The 23,248-nt window shown below is 40.0% G+C and overlaps 2 protein-coding genes across 6 annotated transcripts in view; both read left to right on the forward strand.

Annotated features, from left to right (window-relative positions):
• Positions 1-23,248, forward strand: part of cdc23 (CDC23 (cell division cycle 23, yeast, homolog)) — a 36,433-nt gene that overhangs the window by 5,374 nt on the left and 7,811 nt on the right. For all 5 annotated transcript variants that reach the window (XR_009515822.1, XM_059990057.1, XM_059990058.1 and 2 more), the window contains 7 exons: positions 931-973; positions 3,291-3,396; positions 8,623-8,755; positions 9,410-9,587; positions 12,037-12,134; positions 13,440-13,521; positions 15,271-15,424. Coding sequence is in view for 4 of the 5 variants with exons in the window: in XM_059990057.1 (XP_059846040.1) it covers positions 931-973; positions 3,291-3,396; positions 8,623-8,755; positions 9,410-9,587; positions 12,037-12,134; positions 13,440-13,521; positions 15,271-15,424 (794 nt within the window). In the remaining variant the exon portion in view is untranslated. The remainder of the gene's footprint in view (positions 1-930; positions 974-3,290; positions 3,397-8,622; positions 8,756-9,409; positions 9,588-12,036; positions 12,135-13,439; positions 13,522-15,270; positions 15,425-23,248) is intronic.
• LOC132405337 (general transcription factor II-I repeat domain-containing protein 2-like) lies at positions 3,427-6,552 on the forward strand. The gene has a single exon (XM_059990061.1). It carries the CDS (start codon positions 4,634-4,636, stop codon positions 6,092-6,094), a length of 1,461 nt encoding a protein of 486 aa, XP_059846044.1. The 5' UTR covers positions 3,427-4,633; the 3' UTR covers positions 6,095-6,552.

The following is a 23,248-nucleotide window of genomic DNA, read 5'->3' on the forward strand; positions in this document are numbered from 1 at the left end:
ACTTTGGATCTTTGGAATAATGAAATACATAGTTGTATTCCACTTGAAAAAATTGCATACAATCTAAGAAATGAATATGATATATTTTTGAAAATTTGGTTCCCATACTTACAAAAGATAGGATTAAATACATAGTCCTTTGAAGATAAAATTATAAAGTAATTGGAGAAAGAAAAATAAAAAATAAAAATAAAATTATTTTGAACTCCATGGAGCATGTGGGGATCCTCTGATATTCAGGCAATCTTCTTCTTCCTTCTTTCTTTTTTTCTTTAGATAAGGGTTAAGGGGAGGGGGGAGGATTAATATTATTTTTCTTACTATTTTATCGTCACATTTATTCTTGTAATTTTCTAAAATTTAATAAATAAATATTTTTTTTTAAAAAAGAGCCTGATGGTTGAGAGATAATAACTGTTCCTGAACCTGGTGGTGAGGATCCTGAGGCTCCTGTACCACCTTCCTGATGGCAACAGCGAAAAGAGGACGTGGCCTGGATGGTGGGGGTCCTTGATGATCAATGCAGCTTTCCTGTGACAGTGCTTCATGCAGATGTGCTCAGTGCTGGAAAGGGCTACACCCGTGATGGATGGCTTGTATCCACTACTTTTTGTAGGATTTTCCATTCAAGGGCATTGCTGTTTCCATACCAAAGTACTTTTTAATGAAAGCTTGTTCTTTATTTCCTCCTTGAATTGCCAAGAAGGAAAGCAGACAACCTGCTTCTCCTGTACATCACCCCAAACCCATACCAAATTGCCTATGAATAGCCGTTCGAAGTGGCTTATCTAGCCTTTCAGTTTTAGCACAAAACAATGGTTTTATAGTTAAAACAGAACGTGTGTTGCAAAGATTATCCCGACTCTTGTTTCTGTAATATTGTAGCTATAATTCCAGGCTCTGATTATAAAGGTATTTTTTTTATTCTAGTCTGGAGAAAAGAAGAAGGATGATGAAACAGTTGACAGTTTAGGTAAAAAAAAACTTTTTCTGTTAAGCAGTAGTAAAGTATATTTTTGCAATATATTTTTTGCTTGGTTTCTTTCTTTGTACTGTTCATTATTCATCTTTAATGCTGTGATGGAAATGAGCTATTTAACATATATAGCACTCAAGCTATTGAATGTGATCCTTTTTCTGATTATAGTCTTGGGCTGTCTTTCAGCTGGGATCTTGGGATATTTTCTTCATGTGTCCCATTCCCTTGAAATTCTGCTGTGCACTGGCAACTGCTATATCCTATCAATTCCATGCACACCAAGGAAGAAGCCAGGAGATTTCTAACTAGTATCTATAAGAACTGAAATAAAAGCAGAAGTAACCACCTAGCTGGTCGAGCCTGCTCCGCCGTTCAATGAGACCATGGCTGATCAGGCCATGGACTCAGCTCCACCTACCTACCTTTTCACAGAGCCCTTAATTCTTCTGCTATGCAAAAATCTATCTGTGTCTTAAATATATTTAATGCGATAGCCTGTACTGCTTCCCTAAGCAGAGAATTTCACAGATTCACTGCTCTCTGAGGAAAGCAGTTTCTCCATATCTCCATCCTAAGACTACTCCCTGATTCTTGAGGCTATGTTCCCTGGTACTAGTCTCATCTACCAGTGGAAACAACATTCCTATCTCCAGCTTATCTATCTCTTTCATAATTTCATATTTTTCTATAAGATCCCCTCTCTTCTGAATTCCAATGAGTATAGTCCTGCGTGACTCAAGCATTCCTCATAGGTTAACCCCCTCATCTCTAGAATTGACCATACAAGCCTCCATCTGCACCACTTCAAAAGCTAGTATGTCTTTCCTCCAGTGAGGGGACCAGGACTGCGTTCAGTACTCCAGGTGCTGCCTTAGCAGTGCTCGGTAGAGTTGCAACATATGTCTCTGCTCTTAAATTCAATCCCTTTAGCAATGAAGGCCAGCTTTCCATTTGGCTTCTGTTGCATCTGAAAACCAAACATTTGCAATTCATGCACAAGCACTCCCAAGTCCCTCTGCACAACAGCATGGTGCAGTCTTTCACCAGTTAGATAATACATCCATTGCTGCCTCCTTAAGCAAATTGCTGAAATGATCATTGGAGTTGCTAGGGAAAATTAATCTTAAAAAGTTTAAAAACTAAACATGGAGTTTAGTTGAAAATGAACCTCTTACTCTGTAACTTACCTGCAGCATTATAGATTGGTTCAGATAATGAGTCTAATTGTATATTGTTATTTCTTTATATATGTTTAAAATATAACTAAACTGAGCTCACTGATTTTCAGGATTGGTACTAACCTGTTCAGGGACAGTGATTAAAATACCTCAATACTTGATAAACTTTAATATTTCTCACTGATTCATTTAATAATGGCTGTGAAGGCTTGTACATAGGTGCCCCTGCTCTGCACAGCACTCATTTGTCTTCATGCACTTGGCGCTGCATTCTGAGCAGTCAAATGGATGTATCCTGTACATTGTTGTGCCAGGGATCTGGGTGCTCGGTACCTGGTGTGAACCCCTGCCCTGTGTTGACCCTCCCTCAGCAAAAAATCACGTGGCGAGGCTGCCCCGGAGGGCTAGTGATGGGAGTGTCAGTCCACAGTGCAGTCTCTCAACACCGTGGTGTGGAGCTCAGGGCTACACGCTGGCTGACGCAGATCACTGCAGGGGATAGGCAGCGCCTGCTCAAGGATTGCATGTATCCTTTAGACTCTTTATTGTCAGGTAGGGTTGAAGCTGCTGTCTTGCCCTCTCTTCAGCTGCACCAGTGTTCCCAGCCCAGAGATTTCCCCGTGGTAATTAGATGACTGCCAGTTGCAGGTCATTGAGCTTGTCATAAACAAATTAAATCAGCTCCACTAGTCCCCTGCAATGGCACACACTCAGTGCCGACAGGGTACAGCCATATGAGCCTCGAGTCTCAGCACTGAGTAGCTACGCTGTTCGTTCTGCTCCTCACAGGCAGCTTCTCCATACTTGTGGCATGGAATGATAGAGTGTCTCAGTGGAGAGTGCAGGGGTTCACTTCTGGTTCCCAACTTGGCAACACATTCAGTGCTATAATTGCTCATTATAATACTGTGATTAGTGCTAATTCCTTTCACCCTCTTGCTACATGGAAATAACCAATGGTGGTGTTTTAACATTAATCACAATATTGGAAAGTCATTCTGATATTGTGTGTTTGTGTAACTGCCTGGGAACACTAGGCGACAGCATTATTGGTCTGTTAAAATGTTGGTCTCTGAATAAAAGCTGTATTTGAAATCCCAGGACTGAATGCTTATTTTCTGGCTGTTTGGCAGGCCCTCTGGAGAAAGGACAAGTGAAGAATGAGACTTTGAGGGAATTGCGAGTGGAATTGAGCAAGAAGCACAAAGCCCGGGAGCTGGATGGATTTGGACTCTATTTGTATGTATGAGTTTATGTATCTCTACTACTAGGTTATCCTGGTGAATCTCCATCTGATTTAGCATAATAGAAAAAGAGAGCAGAATGAATGTATGGACTGCCCCTCTCTTAATAATCGTGTATTACTGCACATGTTGTACATATGTGGAGCAGAATTAAGCCATCTGGCCCATCGAGTCTGCTCACCTTTCAATCATAGCTGATCCTTTTTTTTCTCCTCCTTGACCCCGGTTCCCGGCCTTCTCCCTCTAACCTTTGATGCCATGTCCAATCAAGAGCCTACCAATCTCAGCCTTAAATACACCCAATGACCTGGCCTCCACAGCTGCATGCAGCAACAAATTCCACAAATTCACCAACCTTTGGCTAAAGAAATTTCTTGGCATCTCTGTTTTGAAAGAGCACCCCTCTATCCTGAGGCTGTGCCCTCTTGTTCTCGACCAGGCATGGGCAAACTACGGCCCGGGGGCCATATGCGGCCCGTTAAGCTTTTTAATCCGGCACGCAGAACTTGATGAAATTATATTAATAAACCTTGTTAACGTTTTTCCCCCGCAATTCTGGCATTTTCCCAATAGATGACGCACTCTATATACATTGACCTTTGTTGAGGTGCAGCGTATTACTCCACATTTGCGCTTTACTCTTTGGCCTCTCACCCCTTCTGTAAAGATGAGTGGAGCTAAGAAAAGAAAAGTGGATAGAGAATGTCAGGTGTTTAATAAGGAGTGGACAACTAAATATCTTTTTACCAAACACCGATCAACTGCTGTATGCCTGATATGCCAAGAGACTGTGGCGGTTTTTAAAGAATATAATATCAGCCGTCACTTTGCCACAAAACATGCCAACTATGCTAGCAACAAGTCAATGAAAGAACGGGAAGCTAATGCTCAGAGGTTGGCAGCTAATTTACAGGCTCAACAAAATTTTTTTCACCGTCAAACTGCCATTCATGAGTCAAGTACCAAGGCGAGTTTTATGCTGTCATTCAAATTAGCAAAGGCCAGCAAGCCTCTGTCTGAAGGCGAGTTTTTAAAAGAATGTATTGTAGCGGTGTGCTACATGCAGCGCTAAAATTACGACACGGAGTCGGTAACTGCAGTCGAAGGAAAAACTTTATTCGAAATCTTCAGCCTCACTTTAAGCCTCCCTCAACCTGCCCCCCGTGGTGCAGAGGCTCCAAAGCTCTGTGCTTGCAAACCCCCGTAGGCTATCTAATTGTGAGCCGGTTCGGATGTGCCAGGAAATGGGTCGCCACAGTATGGTGGAGACAGCAGGTGTATTGTGTCCGGAGAGCAAAGACAAATTTGAAAAAATCAGTTTATCACGCAGGACAGTGACTCGCCGTGTGGAACTGATAGATGAAGATATAACCAGCGACTTAAATAAAAAGGCAGAGTCGTTCACGTTATATTCATTAGCACTGGATGAAAGCAACAATGTAAAAGACACTGCTCAGCTCCTCATTTTTATCCGAGGAATTAACAATACTTTTGAAATAACGGAGGAGTTTTTGACAATGGAGTCTCTGAAAGGAAAAACACGGGGAGAGGACTTGTATGACCGGGTGTCTGCTGTCATCGAAAATATGAAGCTCCCTTGGAGTAAACTTATCAACGTCACCACAAATGGATCTCCTAGTTTGACGGGGAAAAATGTCGGCCTGCTGAGGAGAATACAGAATAAAGTGAAAGATGACAATCCTGACCAGGATGTTATTTTCCTTCACTGCATCATCCACCAGGAATCTCTATGTAAATCGGTATTACAGCTGAATCATGTTGTGAATCCTGTCGTAAAACTTGTCAACTTTATACGTGCAAGGGGACTTCAGCACCGTCAGTTCATCACGTTCCTGGAGGAAACTGATGCGGATCACCAAGACCTACTTTATCACTCCCGTGTCCGCTGGTTAAGTTTGGGCAAAGTGTTTCAACGAGTATGGGAGCTCAAAGAGGAGATCGGTGCATTTTTGGAGTTACTGAGGAAGGCCGGTGAATTTCCTGAGCTGAGCAACAAGAGCTGGCTTTGTGACTTTGCGTTTGCTGTGGATATATTTTCACACATGAATGAACTGAACGTGAAGCTACAGGGGAAGGATCAGTTTATGCATGACATGTACACAAACATGAAAGCCTTTAAATCCAAGCTGGCTTTTTTCTCCAGGCAAATTTTGAATAAGTTATTCACTCATTTTCCCACACTAGCCACGCTGGAAGAGGCCAGCGCAAATGTGAAAAAATACAGCGAGTCACTGGATGTGCTGCACAGAGAATTCTGCCGTCGCTTTTCTGATTTTGAAAAAATTGACAAGTCACTTCAGTTGGTGGCCTGTCCCCTGTCACAAGATCCTGAAACAGCACCAGAGGAGCTACAGCTGGAACTGATCGACCTTCAGTCTGACCCAGTCTTAAAAGAGAAGTTCATCTCTCTTAAACTGAATGACTTCTATGCTTCACTTGGTAAAGAGGTGTTTCCAAACCTCCGGAGGACAGCACAGAAGATGCTGGCGTTGTTCAGCTCGACCTATTTGTGTGAACAGGCATTCAGCGTCGTGAACATCAACAAAGCCAGCCACAGATCCAAGTTAACTGACCAACACCTCAGATCCATCCTGAGAATCGCCACAACAAAACTTAATCCAGACTTTGATGCGCTGACTAAAAAGGGAGACCAACAACACTGTTCCCACTGAAATTAAAAATAAGTTTCTTTGTTGTGTTATGTAAAAAATGCATTTGAAAATATTTTTTTCAATAAGCCTTACATGTTACATGTCATATCTGTTAAGTGATGGACATGAGTAGTGCGCAGGTGCACGTACGTTCTCAAAATAAAAAATGCGCTCCAGATCAAATAACGCGCTCCGCATACTGGCGCGCTGTCACTGTTCTGTCCTTGTGCTGGTCGTTGTTGAGTTTTGGCACAGGGGACAATTGAGTAAGAAGGAGCAGGACAAGTAGACCTGCATCTCCTACCGTTTTTGAAATAAAGACAGGAGGAGAGTGATGAGGATAATATCTTGAAGGATAACAGAATTTTCAGTGCTTTAAAATAATAACTGTTACTATTAAAAAAGCTGTATTTTATTCATTTAATTTTCAGTGTTTTAAAAGTCATTTCAATAAATAGCTAAATACCATGGGACTTCAAAGACAGATATTTTGTTGTAATGCATTTGTTCATTTTCAATTGAAATTAAAGCACATGTTTTCTACATATCCCATGATATTTTATTTTCTCTTATGAGGTGTATTACCAAAACACTCCATCCATCTGCTCCTGGTCCGGCCCCCCTGTCAAATTTTAGAACCCTTTGTGGCCCACAAGTCAAAAAGTTTGCCCACCCCTGTTCTAGACTCTCCCACCATGAGAAACATCCTTTTCTGCCTAGGCTTTTCAACATTCAAAAGGTTTCAATGAGATCCCCCCCCCCCTCATCCTTCTGAATTCCAGTGAGTGCAGTCCCAGAGCCATCAAACGTTCCTCGTATAATAACCCTTTCATTCCTGGAATCATCCTTGTGAACTCCTCTGGACCCTCTCCAATGCCAGCACACCTTTTCTAAGATGAGGGGCCCAAAACGGCTCACAGTACTCAAAGTGAGGCCTCAACAGTGCCTTATAAAGCCTCAGCATCACTTCCTTGCTCTTGTGTTCTAGACCACTTGAAATGAATGCTAACGTGGCATTTGCCTTCCTCATCACCAACTTAACCTACAAGTTAATCTTTAGTGTGTTCTGCACGAGGACTCCCAAGTCCCTCTGCATCTCAGATTCCTGGATTTTCTCCCTGTTTAGAAATTAGTCTGCACATTTATTCCTACTACCAAAGTGCATAACCATGCATTTTCCAATATTGTATTTCATTTGCCACTTTCTTGCCCATTCTCCTAATCTGTCTAAGCCCTTCTGCATCCTACCTGTTTCCTCAACACTACCTGCCCCTCCATCTATCTTCATATCATCTGCAAACTTGGCAACAAAGCCATCTATTTCATCATCTAAATCATTTATATACAGCATAAAAACATGTGGTCCCAATACCGACCCTGCGGGACACCACCAGTCACTGGCAGCTGACCAGAAAAGGATCCCTTTATTCCCACTCACTGCCTCCTACCAATCAGCCAATGGTCTAACCATGTTAGTAACTTTCCTGTCATACCATGGGCTCTTAACTTGGTAAGCAGCCTCATATGTAACACCTTGACAAAGGCCTTCAGAAAGACCAAATATACAACATCCATTGCATTCCCTTTATCTATCCAACTTGTAATCTCAAAGAATTCCAACAGGTTTGTCTGGCAGGATTTTCCCTGAAGGAAACCACACTGACTTTGTACTATCTTGTCCTGTGTCACCAAGTATTCCCATCACCTCATCCTTAACAATTCACTTCCCAACCACTAAGGTCAGGCTAATTGGTCTATAATTTCCTTACTATAGGGCTGAACCAAAACCATGGTAACACGTTTTCTGAAGTTTTGCTTTCAGTTGGCATTGCTTTGATCACATTTTTATTTCTGTGTTCAGCTCTGGAAACAAAGGTGTTCATGACCTTTGAGCAACTGTAGGACTGGTAGCTAGTGCTAAGGTATTGGGAAAGTTTAGAGGGAATTGTTCTTTTCATCTTTAAAAGGAGGTGATCTAGAATGGATAAATCTAAACAGCAAATCGTACGATTGAACAAGGAGGCCCAAGTGTAGATGGATGGAAAATAATCCTGGCAATAGTGTCAAATAGATCCTCTTCAGACTAGAAATAATCTGTATGAAAGTGATTCCTGGTCAGAGTAGTGGTGAGAAAAGTCTGGAATTATGAAAGAACATTGTTAACAGAGTAAGGCAGAAGTGTGGAATTCATGTAAGTATAATGTGAATATTAATTAACTAACTAGCGAGCATTAAAAAGGAAAGTGATTGGGTGCACATTTAGAGCTCCAGTTTTAATGACTTGTGCAAGTAAGAGTCGGTACCTTTTGTAGAGATGAGGTAGAGAAAATTTGAAGAAGGCATTCACTTTAGCATGGGAATTGAAATGTATAAACTTGACTGTTTAAAATTGCACAATATCATCTCATTAAATAACAATGTAAATGAGTTTTAGTTGTAACCAGGGATATATGCTATTTGTAATAAGTTGTTAATTTAAGCTTAGACGCAAGTATAGATTGGTTGACACTGTTATATATAATGACATTAAGTTAGAATTTCTATATTAGGTATGGAGTAGTTCTACGAAAGCTTGACTTGATTAAAGAAGCCGTTGATGTGTTTGTGGAAGCTACACATAGTTTGCCGCTGCATTGGGGAGCTTGGCTTGAACTCTGTAACCTCATTACTGACAAGGAGATGGTAGGTAATTTTTTTCCTTTCTGCGGAGAATCTATCTTGACAAATATATTTACATAACATTGATTTATTTATAGAGACTAAGTTATGCCTGTGGGTGAGAAAAATGAAGGGTCTATGCTATGTAAGTGGGAAGGGTTAGATTAGTCTTGAAGTAGATTCATTGGTTGGCACGACATTGCGGGCCAAAGGGTCCATGCTGTTCTGTAATGCATTCTGTATATATTTATACTGTTCTGTTCTAAGTATCATTTTTCTCTACAGTGGAAAGATAAGCATAGAATATGTAAGCTTTAGAATATTGGAATTTGGGCTTAATGAAATTAAATATTCTCTGAAGTGTTGCTGATTTAAAAATGAATAAAAGCTAATTTAAACTATTGCATTGCATAGAAGTGCCCTTATTCAGCTCTGATCTGTATTTGAAAGGAAAGGCAGACCTCTAGTTGAACTGTTGATCTGGAGTTGGCATCTCTGCCTTTAAAAAGATTACCTACAACAGTGTACTGTTTCTGAAGATTTTCTCTATCATGGGAAAAGGCAGAGAGATGAATTTTATTTTTCTGTAAAATATTTGTTAAAGTTCTGATTGTAATGATTTTAATGTTCACTTGTACACATTGCTGTTACCAAGTATCCTTTGCTTTTCTCTTGCAGCTCAAGCCCATGGTTCTGCCCAGTACATGGATGAAAGAATTCTTCCTGGCTCACATTTACACAGAGCTGCAGTTAATTGAAGAGGCACTTCAGAAATATCAAAACCTGATTGACGCTGGCTTTTCCAAAAGCACTTATATCATCTCTCAAATTGCTGTGGCTTATCACAATGTCAGAGGTCAGTATTAGGAGTGGATTGCAGTTGCTTCATTTTTGCATTGATCCAATTGAGGTGGCCTTCATCTTAGATTAATAATTATAAAACCTATTGTTTTTCAACTTCAATTTCTAGAAGTCAATACTTTATAAAAGTTCACGTTAAGATCCTGAAGTACCTCTCAACCATCAGGCTCCTGAACCAGAGGGGATAATTTCACTCAACTTTACTCACCCCATCACTGAACTGTTCCCATAACCTATAGACTCACTTTCAAGGATCCTTCATCTCATGTTCTTAATATTTGTTATTTTCTTCTTTTTGTTGTCTTTTGCACACTAGTCAGGCCTGTTGGTGGGGTCTTTCATTGATTCTATTATGGCTATTGGATTTATTGAGTATGCCCATAAGAAAATGAATTTCAGGTTGTAAATGGTGACGTGTATGTTCTTTAATAATAAATTTACTCTGAACTGTGATAACTTATTTTGAACTAACCCAGTTACTCCAGAAATGCTTCACTCTTTTTGATAGATAATTTTGTATGTAAAATGAACAAAGACGAGTTTGGGGTATTTCATAAATGGGAATCCTATTGACCTAGTTTTAGATAAGCACATCAGCTTACTTGTGCAAGATGCCAAGAAATTTTTAAAAATGTGAGGCTTACCCCACTTCTGTGACATAGCAGCAGTTATGTTCTTGGTAACCGCCTTTAAGGAGATACTAAAGTGCTTTCCAACTATCAACCCCAAGTCTCCCACCACCACCATCAGCCATCACTGTATATTATTTTGTGATATGGCATTGGCAGCTTCTCAACCATCTCATCCATTGCTTTATCCATAGCAACGTCTCTAAAGCTTGAAACTTACTCTTTCTTCACTGTTCTACAAATTATGCACTTTGAAGTGCCTATCCATTTCTGTTTTTAAAACCTGGATGAAACCTACAGTCCAACATTCTGAATTCCAGGCAATAACTGCTTTGCACAATCTGTATCCTCTCATTCATATGTTGTGGCTTGCATTTTCTATCTGTGACTGGTCCTAAAACCAAATGCTAATGAAACAGCTTCCCCCTATCTACCTGATTGAAACCAATCACATTTATCTGATCTGCTGGAAAAGAGGCTTTGGCACAGATAAAGAAGGAGTGACACACAAAATGTTGGTGGAACGCAGCAGGCCAGGCAGCATCTATAGAGAGAAGTGCTGAGTCTATTTGGTAATACCAATGCAGATTTTTCTTTAATATGCTTCTCTTGATTTAGTTAGAGCAGCGTCTCATTAAAATTTGATTAATTGCAGACAAGATTAGTTTATCTCAAAAAATTCTTTAATCAGTGAGCAACCTGTTTGTAAATTATTTTTTAAAAATCTGAAATACACATTTTCCATTGTTGCAGAAAGGAGTAGTCATGTTCTCAATAAACCTGACTACACACAGACCTTTTCAAACATATTTATTAGTTCCTTTGCTTGCAAGAGGCTGGCAGACACATGCAATTAGCAGTAATTCCCATCACTGATTAATTTAGACCAGGGATGTGTGCTTCCAGCACTACTTAAAAATAAAAGTCTAGATGATTATGGAAACTCAAGTTGGTTTGAATAAAATTGTGCTTTATATTCTGTGACAGTTTGAATGAATTGTACCTTTTTAGACAGTTATGTGTATAAGCTAAGAGCTAAAATTGAGTTGAAGCTCTGGTTCAAGTTTAATGAGGAAAACAAAAAAAAAATTGAAGATACTGAAATCGGAACCAAAAAAACTTAAAAGCTGGAAAATCTCTGCCGGTCAAGTAGCATCTGTGGGACAAGGAATCATTTAATATTTCAATTCTGAGGAGAGTCCCTGACCTAAAACTGATTATGTTTTGGTAGATGCTGATTTACTGGCTGGGTTCTTCCAGAATTTGTGTTCTTGTTAAACTGTCCTGATAATTTGTTTATTTACCAAGAAACTAGTCCTTGCCAAATAACTATTCAAAACTCAAATTAAAATCTATCTCTTGTTTTCTCTGGCTAAAATTGTATCAGCTTCTTACCATTGACATCTGCTTTTGCTGAAGAAATTCTGTGCTACCACAGTCCAATGTCCCTCCAATTCATTGAATGTTTTGTATGTTACTGTGTGTGTGAAGGTGACTGCAAGATGATGGTCATTTACTGGCTCAACTAATTTAACTAAGTGTACCCAAGGTTAATTTTTGATTTTTTTTTAATTGAGCACTTCTATATTTGTTTTGAAATTGGGATGATTATAAACATTTCTTGTTTTAGTTTTATAACTTATAAAAACTTCTTAATCATCAGTGTGCTTTGCTGAGAAAGTATGTAAGAATGCCCAGCCCTACGTTTGCTGGATGAAAGGTTCTTCTGATTCATTATGTTCCAATCTGGATATGTTTGAGCATCATAAGTTCAGCAAATGCTGATTTTGTTTTCCATTTTTTTGCGATCCTTAGACATTGATAGAGCTTTAACCCTTTTTAATGAGTTACGGAATCAAGATCCATATAGAATAGAGAATATGGACACTCTATCCAATCTCCTGTATGTTCGGGTAAGACATAACAGACATGTTCAAAAGTATTCAACGGTCTAAAAATGTAAGCAACTAATTTCCATCTTGTGTAGTTGAAGAAATTAATATAATCTACTTAATGATTTTTGCTTTTTCCTGAAATGATACAAAACTTTATTGCATAATGCTTAAACTAGTGCCATATTCTGGTAGCAATGTTGTCAAATAATAGTAATTTTTCTAATGTAGATATGTTTTATGTGACAAAATCTAAGTTCTTATAGAATTTAGTTATTTGCTTTGCTCTCCTTTTCTGAACCTTATTGGATAAAGACCATACAAGCTTCACAAATAAAGTATTAAAATTCAGCCTAGATACATTAATGATCAGAGTGAGTGCTCTGATTCAGTGTGATGAATAGGATGGCTGACTAGTAACCTGTGCTTTGATTGCATTGAGCTTGGTGGTGTTGGAACTCCATTCATTCAGGCAGCTAATGATTACTCCATCATGCGTGTGTTTTCACTGGAATCCTGCGTTAACATTAAAGAAATTTCATCTTGCCTGTTGAAATCAACATATTTCAAGTCTTCGAAGCAATGCTGTGCATTAAAGGAGATTTGATCATTACTCTTTATACAATCAGAATAGTGTTTAATTATCACTGACATATGTCATGAAAGTTGTTTTTTTCTGGCAGCAGTACAATGCAATACTGTACATTAAAATTACAATAAGTTACAATAAGAAATTTTTTTTTAAATTGTGCAAGAGGAACAAAATACTGAGGAAACATACAAAATGCTAGAGGAATTCAGTAGGTCAGGCAACATGTATGGAAAAGAATAAACAGTTGATGCTTAAGGCTGAGGCCCTTTTTCAGCACTGACTGAGTTACACGTAGAGTCACTCCAGCCCCATCTTCAAACAAGTAAAAGGCAACCTCTGGTGATTCCTTTTGGAGGACTGTGCAGTTTCTCATCAAAAAGGAGATTGGGGGAAAAGGATTTGGAGGACTGAAAAGAAACATGGAAATGCACATATTTGATCTTGGTTTTACAAGAAAGACAAACTCTGCAATCTGTCTAATCTTTAGAAATTTTGGAGGTATTTTTCCTTTTCTGAGTCAAGGTACCCAAGTCAATAATTTTCCCAGAACATCGTATTTAAATTATCTTTGCTGTGAAAGTATGAGGACTGTTAGTGTCATCTCAGGTTGTATTTGTGCCAAAAGAATTTTCTTAGGTGAATTTGATTAAATCTAAAGTAAGTAAATGTTGACTTTAGTTCCAAATGATGATAGTAAATAATTATGTTTGTTCCCATTTTTATATTTCAATTAGAACATGAAGCCTGAGCTGAGTTACCTGGCACATAATCTTTGTGAAATCGACAAGTATCGAGTGGAAACATGTTGTGTGATAGGTAAGTGGTGTTTGTTTCAGACAGGTTCTTATTGGCAAATAAACTTCTCCCGGGCTCAGGCCAGGTGCAGGTATTGATCATAACCGACGTTTCAATGACAAACTTTGTCATCTTCTTCGGGGTGAAGATTCATCCCTGAAGAAGATGGCAGAGTCTGTCATTGAAATGTCGGTATTAATCGATATCTGTATCTGGGTCGAAGCCCGAGAAGAGTTTCTTTGTTGTGTACGTTGGGAAAGCACTAGATCCTTTTTCGGGGCATTATTGCTTAATAATTTGATAAACAAACCAAAATTCTAAGTTGATCTGTTAATGACCATTTAACCATCTTATTTTGTTCAGACTTGTGAAGGAAGTTTTATATCCTGTTTGTTGAGTTTCTACGTTATTTTGCATCTGCTACTTTGCAGTACTCACCTGCAGCCAGTAAATCATATAAGAACATGGCACAAGATAATACTTAGATATTGATTGACCCTCCTCCCACTTCTTCCCATGAAAAATGACTGTCATTGTGCTTGAGAATTAAAATCGGATATAAAGGTTCATACTTACAGTCTGTCCCACCAGCCAATGACACAGAATATTTGGACTCCAGATGTGCCATTCAGTTCTTTTTGGAAGAATTTAAGCAGCATTTCAGATCTACAGTGAAATAAGCATGTTCATTATTATTTTTTCTCTGTCCCACTCTTAACACATTTTAATGAGAATATTGAAACACCAAGCAAAAGATCATCCAACACACTCGTACCTTATTGAATAGAGGTGAAGTCTCTCTATATTTAAGACCAACAGGATTTAGATGTACAAGAGAACAGTGATTTTGCTATTTGAGAAATGTAAAACTGTCTCATCTTAAGTCTTCTTGATGGTCTGGAGTCACTGATATAAAAGATGTTTCAACTTGCCCATTGAATTCAACATTTTCCAAATCTTTGGAGCAATGCTGTGCATTATAGGAGCTTAGATAATTACTGAATAAGTGTCTCGGCCTGAAATGTCGACTGTTTACTCTTTTCCATAGATGCTGCCTGACCTTCTGAGTTCCTCCTGCATTTTGTGTATGTTGCTTTGGTTTTCCAGCTTCTGCAGACTTTCTTGTGTTTTAGATGATTATTCTTTATACAAATTAACAGATAATCTTTGGTAATTCCTTTTTGAGGGCTTGTCAAAACTATGGTTTGTTGCAGCAGGTATGTTCAAACGGGAATGAGGGAAAAGGATTTGGAGGACTTAAAAGAAACCTACTTGGAAGGTGCACATTTAATCTTGGTTTGGATTAAAAGGCAAATTGTTTGGTTCATGTAATCTTTAGTAATCTTGGGGGTACATTCCTTTTCTGAGTTGAAGTATCAATTTGCAATGCAAAAGTAGGTTATATCAAAATCAATGGCCTTCACTTGTATGAAAGGTTTTGGTACTGTTTCCATTTATGTTTATATCTTCCATTACTTGAGCATTTTCCAAGTACAGAGAATGAAATTTTGATGAATATAGAAACCATTTTCCCAGCCTAATCTTATTCTATTGTGTTGTCACTTTCTAGCCGTTATCAATTGATGGCATCAGTGAAGGGAAATGTGGTAATCTCACCTCCTGGAAAAACAGTACTCAGACTATTACCTAGCTTGAGTTACCTCACTAAGTGTGGTTTAGGATTCATCCAAAGGCCTTTGGGACTCGACTGCTTAGAGTTGCTGCACTGAATCTAAATTTTAATGGAATGTTCTTTCTCTTCTATTCAAGGCAATTACTATAGTTTAAGGTCTCAACATGAAAAAGCAGCCCTGTACTTCCAACGAGCACTAAAGTTAAATCCTCGTTATCTTGGTGCCTGGACATTAATGGGCCATGAGTATATGGAGATGAAGAACATATCAGCAGCAATTCAAGCCTACAGGTACTTTCCAGTTGATTGCATTAGGAATCTTGCTCTTTTAAGACCTGTATACATACAGTCCTTGTGCTTTTTACATTCACTCATTGTGGAAATAAGCGCAATCATCCTCACATTTGACCACCAGAGCCCTCTGTTTATCCAACCCATGTTATCTGTAGTTGATTACAAATTGCAAATGTACTACTAGCAGCGTCATTTTAGCTCTGTCATTAGTAGATCTTGTTCTCAGGCTTCAAAGGTAATAACATAAGAAATGGGAGCTGGAGTAGACCATTTGACACTTTGAGCCTACTCCAACATTCAATAAGATCATGTCTGATCTAACCGTGGACTCAACTCCACCTCCTTGCCTTTTCCCCATAATCCTTAATTGCCCTGCTATGTAAAAATCTATCTGTGTCTTAACTATATTTAATGAAGTGACCTCTACTACTACTCTAGGCAGAGAATTCCCAGATTTGCTACTTTCTGGGAAAAGCAGTTTCTCCTCATCTTGGTCCTATATCTATTCCACTGAATCTTGAGACTATGTCCTCTAATTCTAGTCTCACTTACAAGTGGAACCAACTTTACTGTCTCTATCCCTTTCTTAATTGTATATGTTTCTATAAGAAGTCCTTTCATTTTTCTAAATTCCAACAAGTGTAGTCCTAGGCGACTCAGTCTCTTCTTGTAAGCTAACCCGACACCTCCATCTCTGAAACTTCCTCTACACTGCCTTCAAAACTAGTGTATCTATCCTCAAATAAGGAGATCAAAATTGCATGCAGTGCACTAGGTGCAGCCTCTTCATTACCTAACACAGTTGCAGCATAGCCACCAGAGTTTAAGGCCAGCATTCAATTTGCCATCTTGATTTTCCTTTCTAGCATAGATATGAGCAAGTTTATAAATCAGGCCAGAGCAAAAGATGTTGGGAATGCCGAGGGTGGAGTACCTCCGGAGAGGTGTGGGATAGGTGGCAGAGAAAGAATGCTGGGGTGGGGGGTACTGCAGGTGCATACACACCCAGCCCTGAGACACCAGGCAAGATCAGTTGATTCCAAACAATTGGTTTATTGATCGTTGCAGAATGTCTCTCTGGTGCTTACCTTTACCTACCCCCTTCCAAGTACCGAAAGTTTTGGTACTTGTGCATTTTCACTTCTTTTAATGTGTTGAACATTTCTGCATTAACTCATGCTCAGGCACTGAGTTCTGGAACCCCACCACTTTGTTGAGGATTTTTTTTTGCCCACTTGTCTATTGCCTGTTTACTATTTACTCTGTCTAGGCTTCACATAATTTCAGATACCTCAAATCAGCTCAAATTCGATCTCCATCCAACAGAAATAACCTCAACACATCTAGTCTTTCTTCAGTTAAAATTCTGCCATACCATTGGAAATTTTCTGTGTCCCCACCTTGTCCAATTGTACTTTCTGTGAATTGATCTGAAATGTAAGCAGCACCTACTTGCAGCTGTATTATTGTTTTAAAGTTCTGGCATCATCCCTCTTAACCTAAGCTTAGAATAGAACAACTTTCTATGCATTCAAATACTATTTATTGCCTTGACTTCTGTTCCTATAAACTTCATTGCGAAAGAAGTTTACAATTCATATTATGAATTCCTTACAACACCAGTGTAGGGTCTCGGACCAAAAGTGTCAACTGTTTATTCATTTCCATAGATGCTACCTGACCTGCTGAGTTCCTCCAACATTTTGAGTGGGCTGTTCTGGCTTTTGCACATCTGCAGAATGACTTGTGTTTGTGAATCCCTCCCTTGGTTTGTTCTCTCCAAAATCTGTTGCCTCACACTTTATTAAATTGAAGTTTATTCTCTGCTTTTCTGTGCACCTGACTTGTCCATTGATATCTCCCTGGAGGCTATAACTTTCTTCTTCGATGCTACTGGTATTTGAAACTTGCAACAGAAACTGGGGAATTGTTGCCTTGTTAACCTAACATCTTGTTGGGAAGGTACTTGAGCTTATAATTAAAGTAATTGAACACTTGGAATCTCCTGCCTTTTGTTATTGTCTTGCTCAGTGTATCTACATGGAAATATTTCAATGCCTTGTGCATTTTTATATGTCTTGAGACTTCATTGCATTATTGAGTATTAAATCTGATTTTCAAAATTGTTTTTCTTACTCAAGGCTCTTAAACACAAGGTCTCACCCATTTGCTCAGTGTCAGCTTTTTGCTTCAATGAAGATTTCCTTTCCAGTAAATGTATTTGGTCCACTTTTGCTAAAGTAATCTACAGTTGAGTAAAATCAGATTTTTTTGGTGAAGGGGTCTGCATATTATTGCTCTATGGTGGTGGGTTGAATAATTTGGTCCTTTGTTTCTTTTCGTTTTTTTCTTATGTCCTTGTTTGATTGTCCTTGTCAAGATTGCAGAGAGACATTGATAGGATGCAGAAGTGGGTTGAGAAGTGACAGATGGAGTTCAACCCGGAGAAATGTGAGGTGGTACACTTTGGAAGGACAAACTCCAAGGCAGAGTACAAAGTAAATGGCAGGATACTTGGTAGTGTGGAGGAGCAGAGGGATCTGGGGGTACATGTCCGCAGATCCCAGAAAGTTGCCTCACAGGTAGATAGGGTAGTTAAGAAAGCTTATGGGGTGTTAGCTTTCATAAGTCGAGGGATAGAGTTTAAGAGATGCGATGTAATGATGCAGCTGTATAAAACTCTAGTTAGGCCACACTTGGAGTACTGTGTCCAGTTCTGGTCGCCTCACTATAGGAAGGATGTGGAAGCATTGGAAAGGGTACAGAGGAGATTTACCAGGATGCTGCCTGGTTTAGAGAGTATGCATTATGATCAGAGATTAAGGGAGCTAGGGCTTTACTCTTTGGAGAGAAGGAGGATGAAAGGAGGCATGATAGAGGTGTACAAGATATTAAGAGGAATAGACAGAGTGGACAGCCAGCGCCTCTTCCCCAGGGCACCACTGATCAGTACAAGAGGACATGGCTTTAAGGTAAGGGGAGGGAAGTTCAAGGGGGATATTAGAGAAAGGTTTTTCACTCAGAGAGTGGTTGGTGCGTGGAATGCACTGCCTGAGTCAGTGGTGGAGGCAGATACACTAGTGAAGTTTAAGAGACTACTAGACAGGTATATGGAGGAATTTAAAATGGGGGGTTATATGGGAGGCAGTGTTTGAGGGTCAGCACAATATTGTGGGTCTAAGGACCTATAATGTGCTGTACTGTTCTATGTTCTATGTTTGCTGAAGCTTCCAATATATCATCCATCTGCCTTAAGCAGCCACTTCTTTATTTGGTAGTAATTTTTTTTATTAATTATCACCATCTTATAAGAAATTTCTGTAAGTAGAAACAAAGAGCTACTTTATATACCTTTTTTCTGTGATGTTTTACTTAAAGCTGTAGTACTTTGTGGCTTTGGCTTTTCCACCTTATTCATCAACTTGCTTGTATTTAAACCATGCCTACTATTGCTGTCTGCATTCCAGCCTTTTTATTTGCCTGCCTTCCTGCCCTGTTTACTGATTCTTTACCTTCTGTTTCCATTCTTTTCTTCTGAATCTGCACACAGTTTCCCATGCCCTGGCAAACTAAACCCCTCCAAAATGAGTGAGCACACCTCAGTGATATTGATCACAGTTCTACGGCCATGCATTCCCCAGGATTGATTAGGTTCCATCTCCACCAGAATCATACCCGTAGACCACAGGAATCTAAATTAATCCTTCCTATGTGTTCCCTCACACTATCTTCCCTTTCCTGTATTTAATGGTATTAGTTCATTATTGTCACATGTATCAAGTTACAGTGAAAAGCTTTTGTTTGAATGCCATTCAGACTGATTATTCCATAGACAAGTACACCAAGGTGATAGACAATAGACAATAGGTGCAGAAGTAGACTATTTGGCCCCTCAAGCCTGCACCGCCATTTTGAGATCATGGCTGATCAACTACTATCAATACCCGGTTCCTGCCTTGTCCCCATATCCCTTGATTCCCCTATCCATAAGATACCTATCTAGCTCCTTCTTGAAAGCATCCAGAGAATTGGCCTCCACTACCTTCCGAGGCAGTGCATTCCAGACCCCCACAACTCTCTGGGAGAAGGTTCTTCCTTAACTCTGTCCTAAATGACCTACCCCTTATTCTCAAACCATGCCCTCTGGTACTGGACTCTCCCAGCATCTGGAACATATTTCCTGCCTCTATCTTGTCCAATCCCTTAGCAATCTTATACGTTTCAATCAGATCCCCTCTCAATCTCCTTAATTCCAGCGTGTACAAGCCCAGTCTCTCTAACCTGTCTGCGTAAGACAGTCCTGACATGCCAGGAATTAACCTCGTGAATCTACGCTGCACTTCCTCTACAGCCAGGATGTCCTTCCTTAAGCCTGGAGACCAAAACTGTACACAATACTCCAGGTGTGGTCTCACCAGGGCTCTGTACAAATGCAAGAGGATTTCCTTGCTCTTGTACTCAATTCCCTTTGTAATAAAGGCCAACATTCCATTAGCCTTTTTCACTGCCTGCTGCACTTGCTCATTCACCTTCAGTGACTAATGAACAAGGACTCCTAGATCTCTTTGTATTTCTCCCTTACCTAACTCTACACTGTTCAGATAATAATCTGCCTTCCTGTTCTTACTCCCAAAGTGGATAACCTCACACATATTCACATTAAACGTCATCTGCCAAGTATCTGCCCACTCACCCAGCCTATCCAAGTCATCCCGAATTCTCCTAACATCCTCATAACATGTCACACTGCCACCCAGCTTAGTATCATCAGCAAATTTGCTGATGTTATTTTCAATGCCTTCATCCAAATCGTTGACATAAATTGTAAACAGCTGTGGTCCCAATACCGAGCCCTGTGGCACCCCACTAGTCGCCACCTGCCATTCCGAGAAACCCATTCACCGCTACCCTTTGCTTTCTATCTGCCAACCAGTTTTCTATCCATGTCAATGTCTTCCCCCCGATGCCCTGAGCTTTGATTTTACCCACCAATCTCCTATGTGGGACCATATCAAATGCCTTCTGAAAATCGAGGTACACTACATCGACTGGATCTCCCCCGTCTAACTTCCTGTTTACATCCTTGAAAAACTCCAACAGATTAGTCAAGCATGATTTACCCTTGGTAAATCCATGCTGGCTCGGCCCAATCCTATCACTGCTATCTAGATATGCCACTATTTCATCCTTAATAATGGACTCTAGCATCTTCCCCACCACCGATGTCAGGCTGACAGGTCGATAGTTCTGTTTTCTCCCTTCCTCCTTTCTTAAAAAGTGGGATAACATTAGCCATTCTCCAATCCTCAGGAACTGATTCTGAATCTAAGGAACATTGGAAAATGATTACCAACGGAAAACAATGCAGAATATAGTGTTACAGTTGCAGAGAATGTGCAAAGGGCCTGATGAGGTGGCTTGGGAGATTGCATTCCACTTTTAGCACGAGAGGTCCTTTGAAGACCTAATAACAGGAGGCTAGAAGCTGTCCCTGTGCCTGGTGTTACTTGCTCACAAGTTTTTGTATCTTCTGCCCAACAGGAAGGAAGCAGTAATTGATTATGTTGGCTGCTTACCTGTGCCAGCGAGAAGGTTTAACGGAGGAGAAACTGGTTTTGCATAATGGACTAGGCTGCATTCACCACTCTGCAATTTCTTACTGTCTTGGGCTTGGCAATTGCCATACCAACTTCCTAATGTCAGTGACCAGCTCCTTGTTAGCTAAATTGAGGGAAATGTTGTTTAAACACCGTTCTGTTAAGTTTATCTTCTTCCTATGCTCCATCTGGTCATTACTTAAGATCCAACCAACTGTGGTGTTACCTGCAAACTTGTGAAGTTAGAGAAGAATTTGGCCACACGCTCCTGAATGTATGGGGAGTATATTCAGGGACTGAGGACACAGCCTTGCAGGGTAGCTGTGTTGATTGTGGTCTGTTGCACAGGAAGTCAAAGTTGCAGGACTGGGTGCAACTTCTTAAATCTTGGAGTGTATAGATGAGTTTGCTGGGAATTATGTTATTAAAGGCAAAACTGTAGGTCATAAATAGAAATTTCATGTAGGTGTCTTTGTTATCAGCATGTTGCATAGATGAATGTATGGCCAGAGAGATGGCATCCGCCACGGAGCTTTCTTAGTGGTAGATGAATTACAGTGGGCTGTGGTTGTCTAGGAGGCTGGAGTTGGTGTGACCTGACCAGCCTCTCAAGGCACTTCACGATGGTGGATGTTAGAGCCACCAGATGGTAGCCATTAAGGCACCTTTTTTTTTACACACCAGACTGATGATGGTCATCTTAAAGCAGATAGGAACCTCAGAAAGGAATAGAGAGAGGTTACCAGACACCATCTTTCTGGGCCTAGACTCGTTTGTGTCTGCAGCCCCTGGACTGTAAAATACACCTACTGAAACTTAGACTACTGTTTATTCACTACAGCCACTTTCAATACTATAGTTCCAAGTAAACTTATCTCCAAACTCAAAGATCTGGGTCTCAACACCTCCCTTTGTAGCTGGATCCTTTCTGACTAACAGACTGCAATAAGTAACACATTTTCCGTAATTATTCTCAATAATGGTGCCCTACAGGACTCAGGCCACAACCTCCTACTTGCTCTCTATACATCCCAACTCTTGGGGCCAAATTTGGAATACAAGTAGGAGATGGAGAGCCTACACTAACATAGCAACAACCTTTCCCTCAATACCAGCAAAGTGGAAGTACTGATCATTGATTTCAGGCAAGGTGGGACGGTGCACATCAGCAATACTGAAATCGAGAAGGTTGAGAGCTTTAAGTTCCTAGGAGTGAACATCCATATCTTGTCCCAGTCCAACCACATTCACCCCATAGCCCAGGCATGGGCAAACTACGGCCCGCGGGCCATATGCGGCCCGTTAAGCTTTTTAATCCGGCCCGCAGAACTTGATGAAATTATATTAATAAACCTTGTTAACGTTTTTTCCCCGCAATTCTGGCGTTTTCCCAATAGATGACGCACTCTATATACATTGACCTTTGTTGAGATGCAGCGTATTACTCCACATTTGCGCTTTACTTTGTGACCTTGTGGCGACCCATTTCCTGGCACATCCGAACCAGCTCACAATTAGCCAGCGTTCCGGCTAAGGGAGATAGCCTGCGGGGATTTGCGAGCACAGAGCTCCGCATATTGGCGCGCTCTCACTGTTCTGTCATTGTGCGGGTCGTTGTTGAGTTTTGGCACAGGGGACAATTGAATAAGAAGGAGCAGGACAAGTAGACCTGCATCTCCTACCGTTTTTGAAATAAAGACAGTCAGGAGGAGAGTGATGATGATAATATCTTGAAGGATAACAGAATTTTCAGTGCTTTAAAATAATAACTGTTACTATTTAAAAAAGCTGTATTTTATTCATTTAATTTTCAGTGTTTTAAAAGACATTTCAATAAATAGCTAAATACCATGGGACTTCAAAGACAGATATTTTGTTGTAATGCATTTGTTCATTTTCAATTGAAATTAAAGCACATGTTTTCTACATATCCCATGATATTTTATTTTCTCTTATGAGGTGTATTATACCTCATGTCCATCTGCTCCTGGTCCGGCCCCCCTGTCAAATTTTAGAACCCTTTGTGGCCCTCAAGTCAAAAAGTTTGCCCACCCCTGCCATAGCCTCTACTTCCTCAGGAGGCTAAAGAAATTTGGCATATTCCCATTGATCCTTACCAATTTTTATTGATGCATCATTAGAAAGTATTCTTTCTGGATGCATCACAGTTTGGTATGATAACAGCTCTGCCCATAACCACAAGAAACTGCAAGGAGTTTTGGAC

This window comes from Hypanus sabinus, chromosome 15, assembly GCF_030144855.1.
Source record: "Hypanus sabinus isolate sHypSab1 chromosome 15, sHypSab1.hap1, whole genome shotgun sequence".
In the NCBI taxonomy this organism is placed as follows: Eukaryota; Metazoa; Chordata; class Chondrichthyes; order Myliobatiformes; family Dasyatidae; genus Hypanus; species Hypanus sabinus.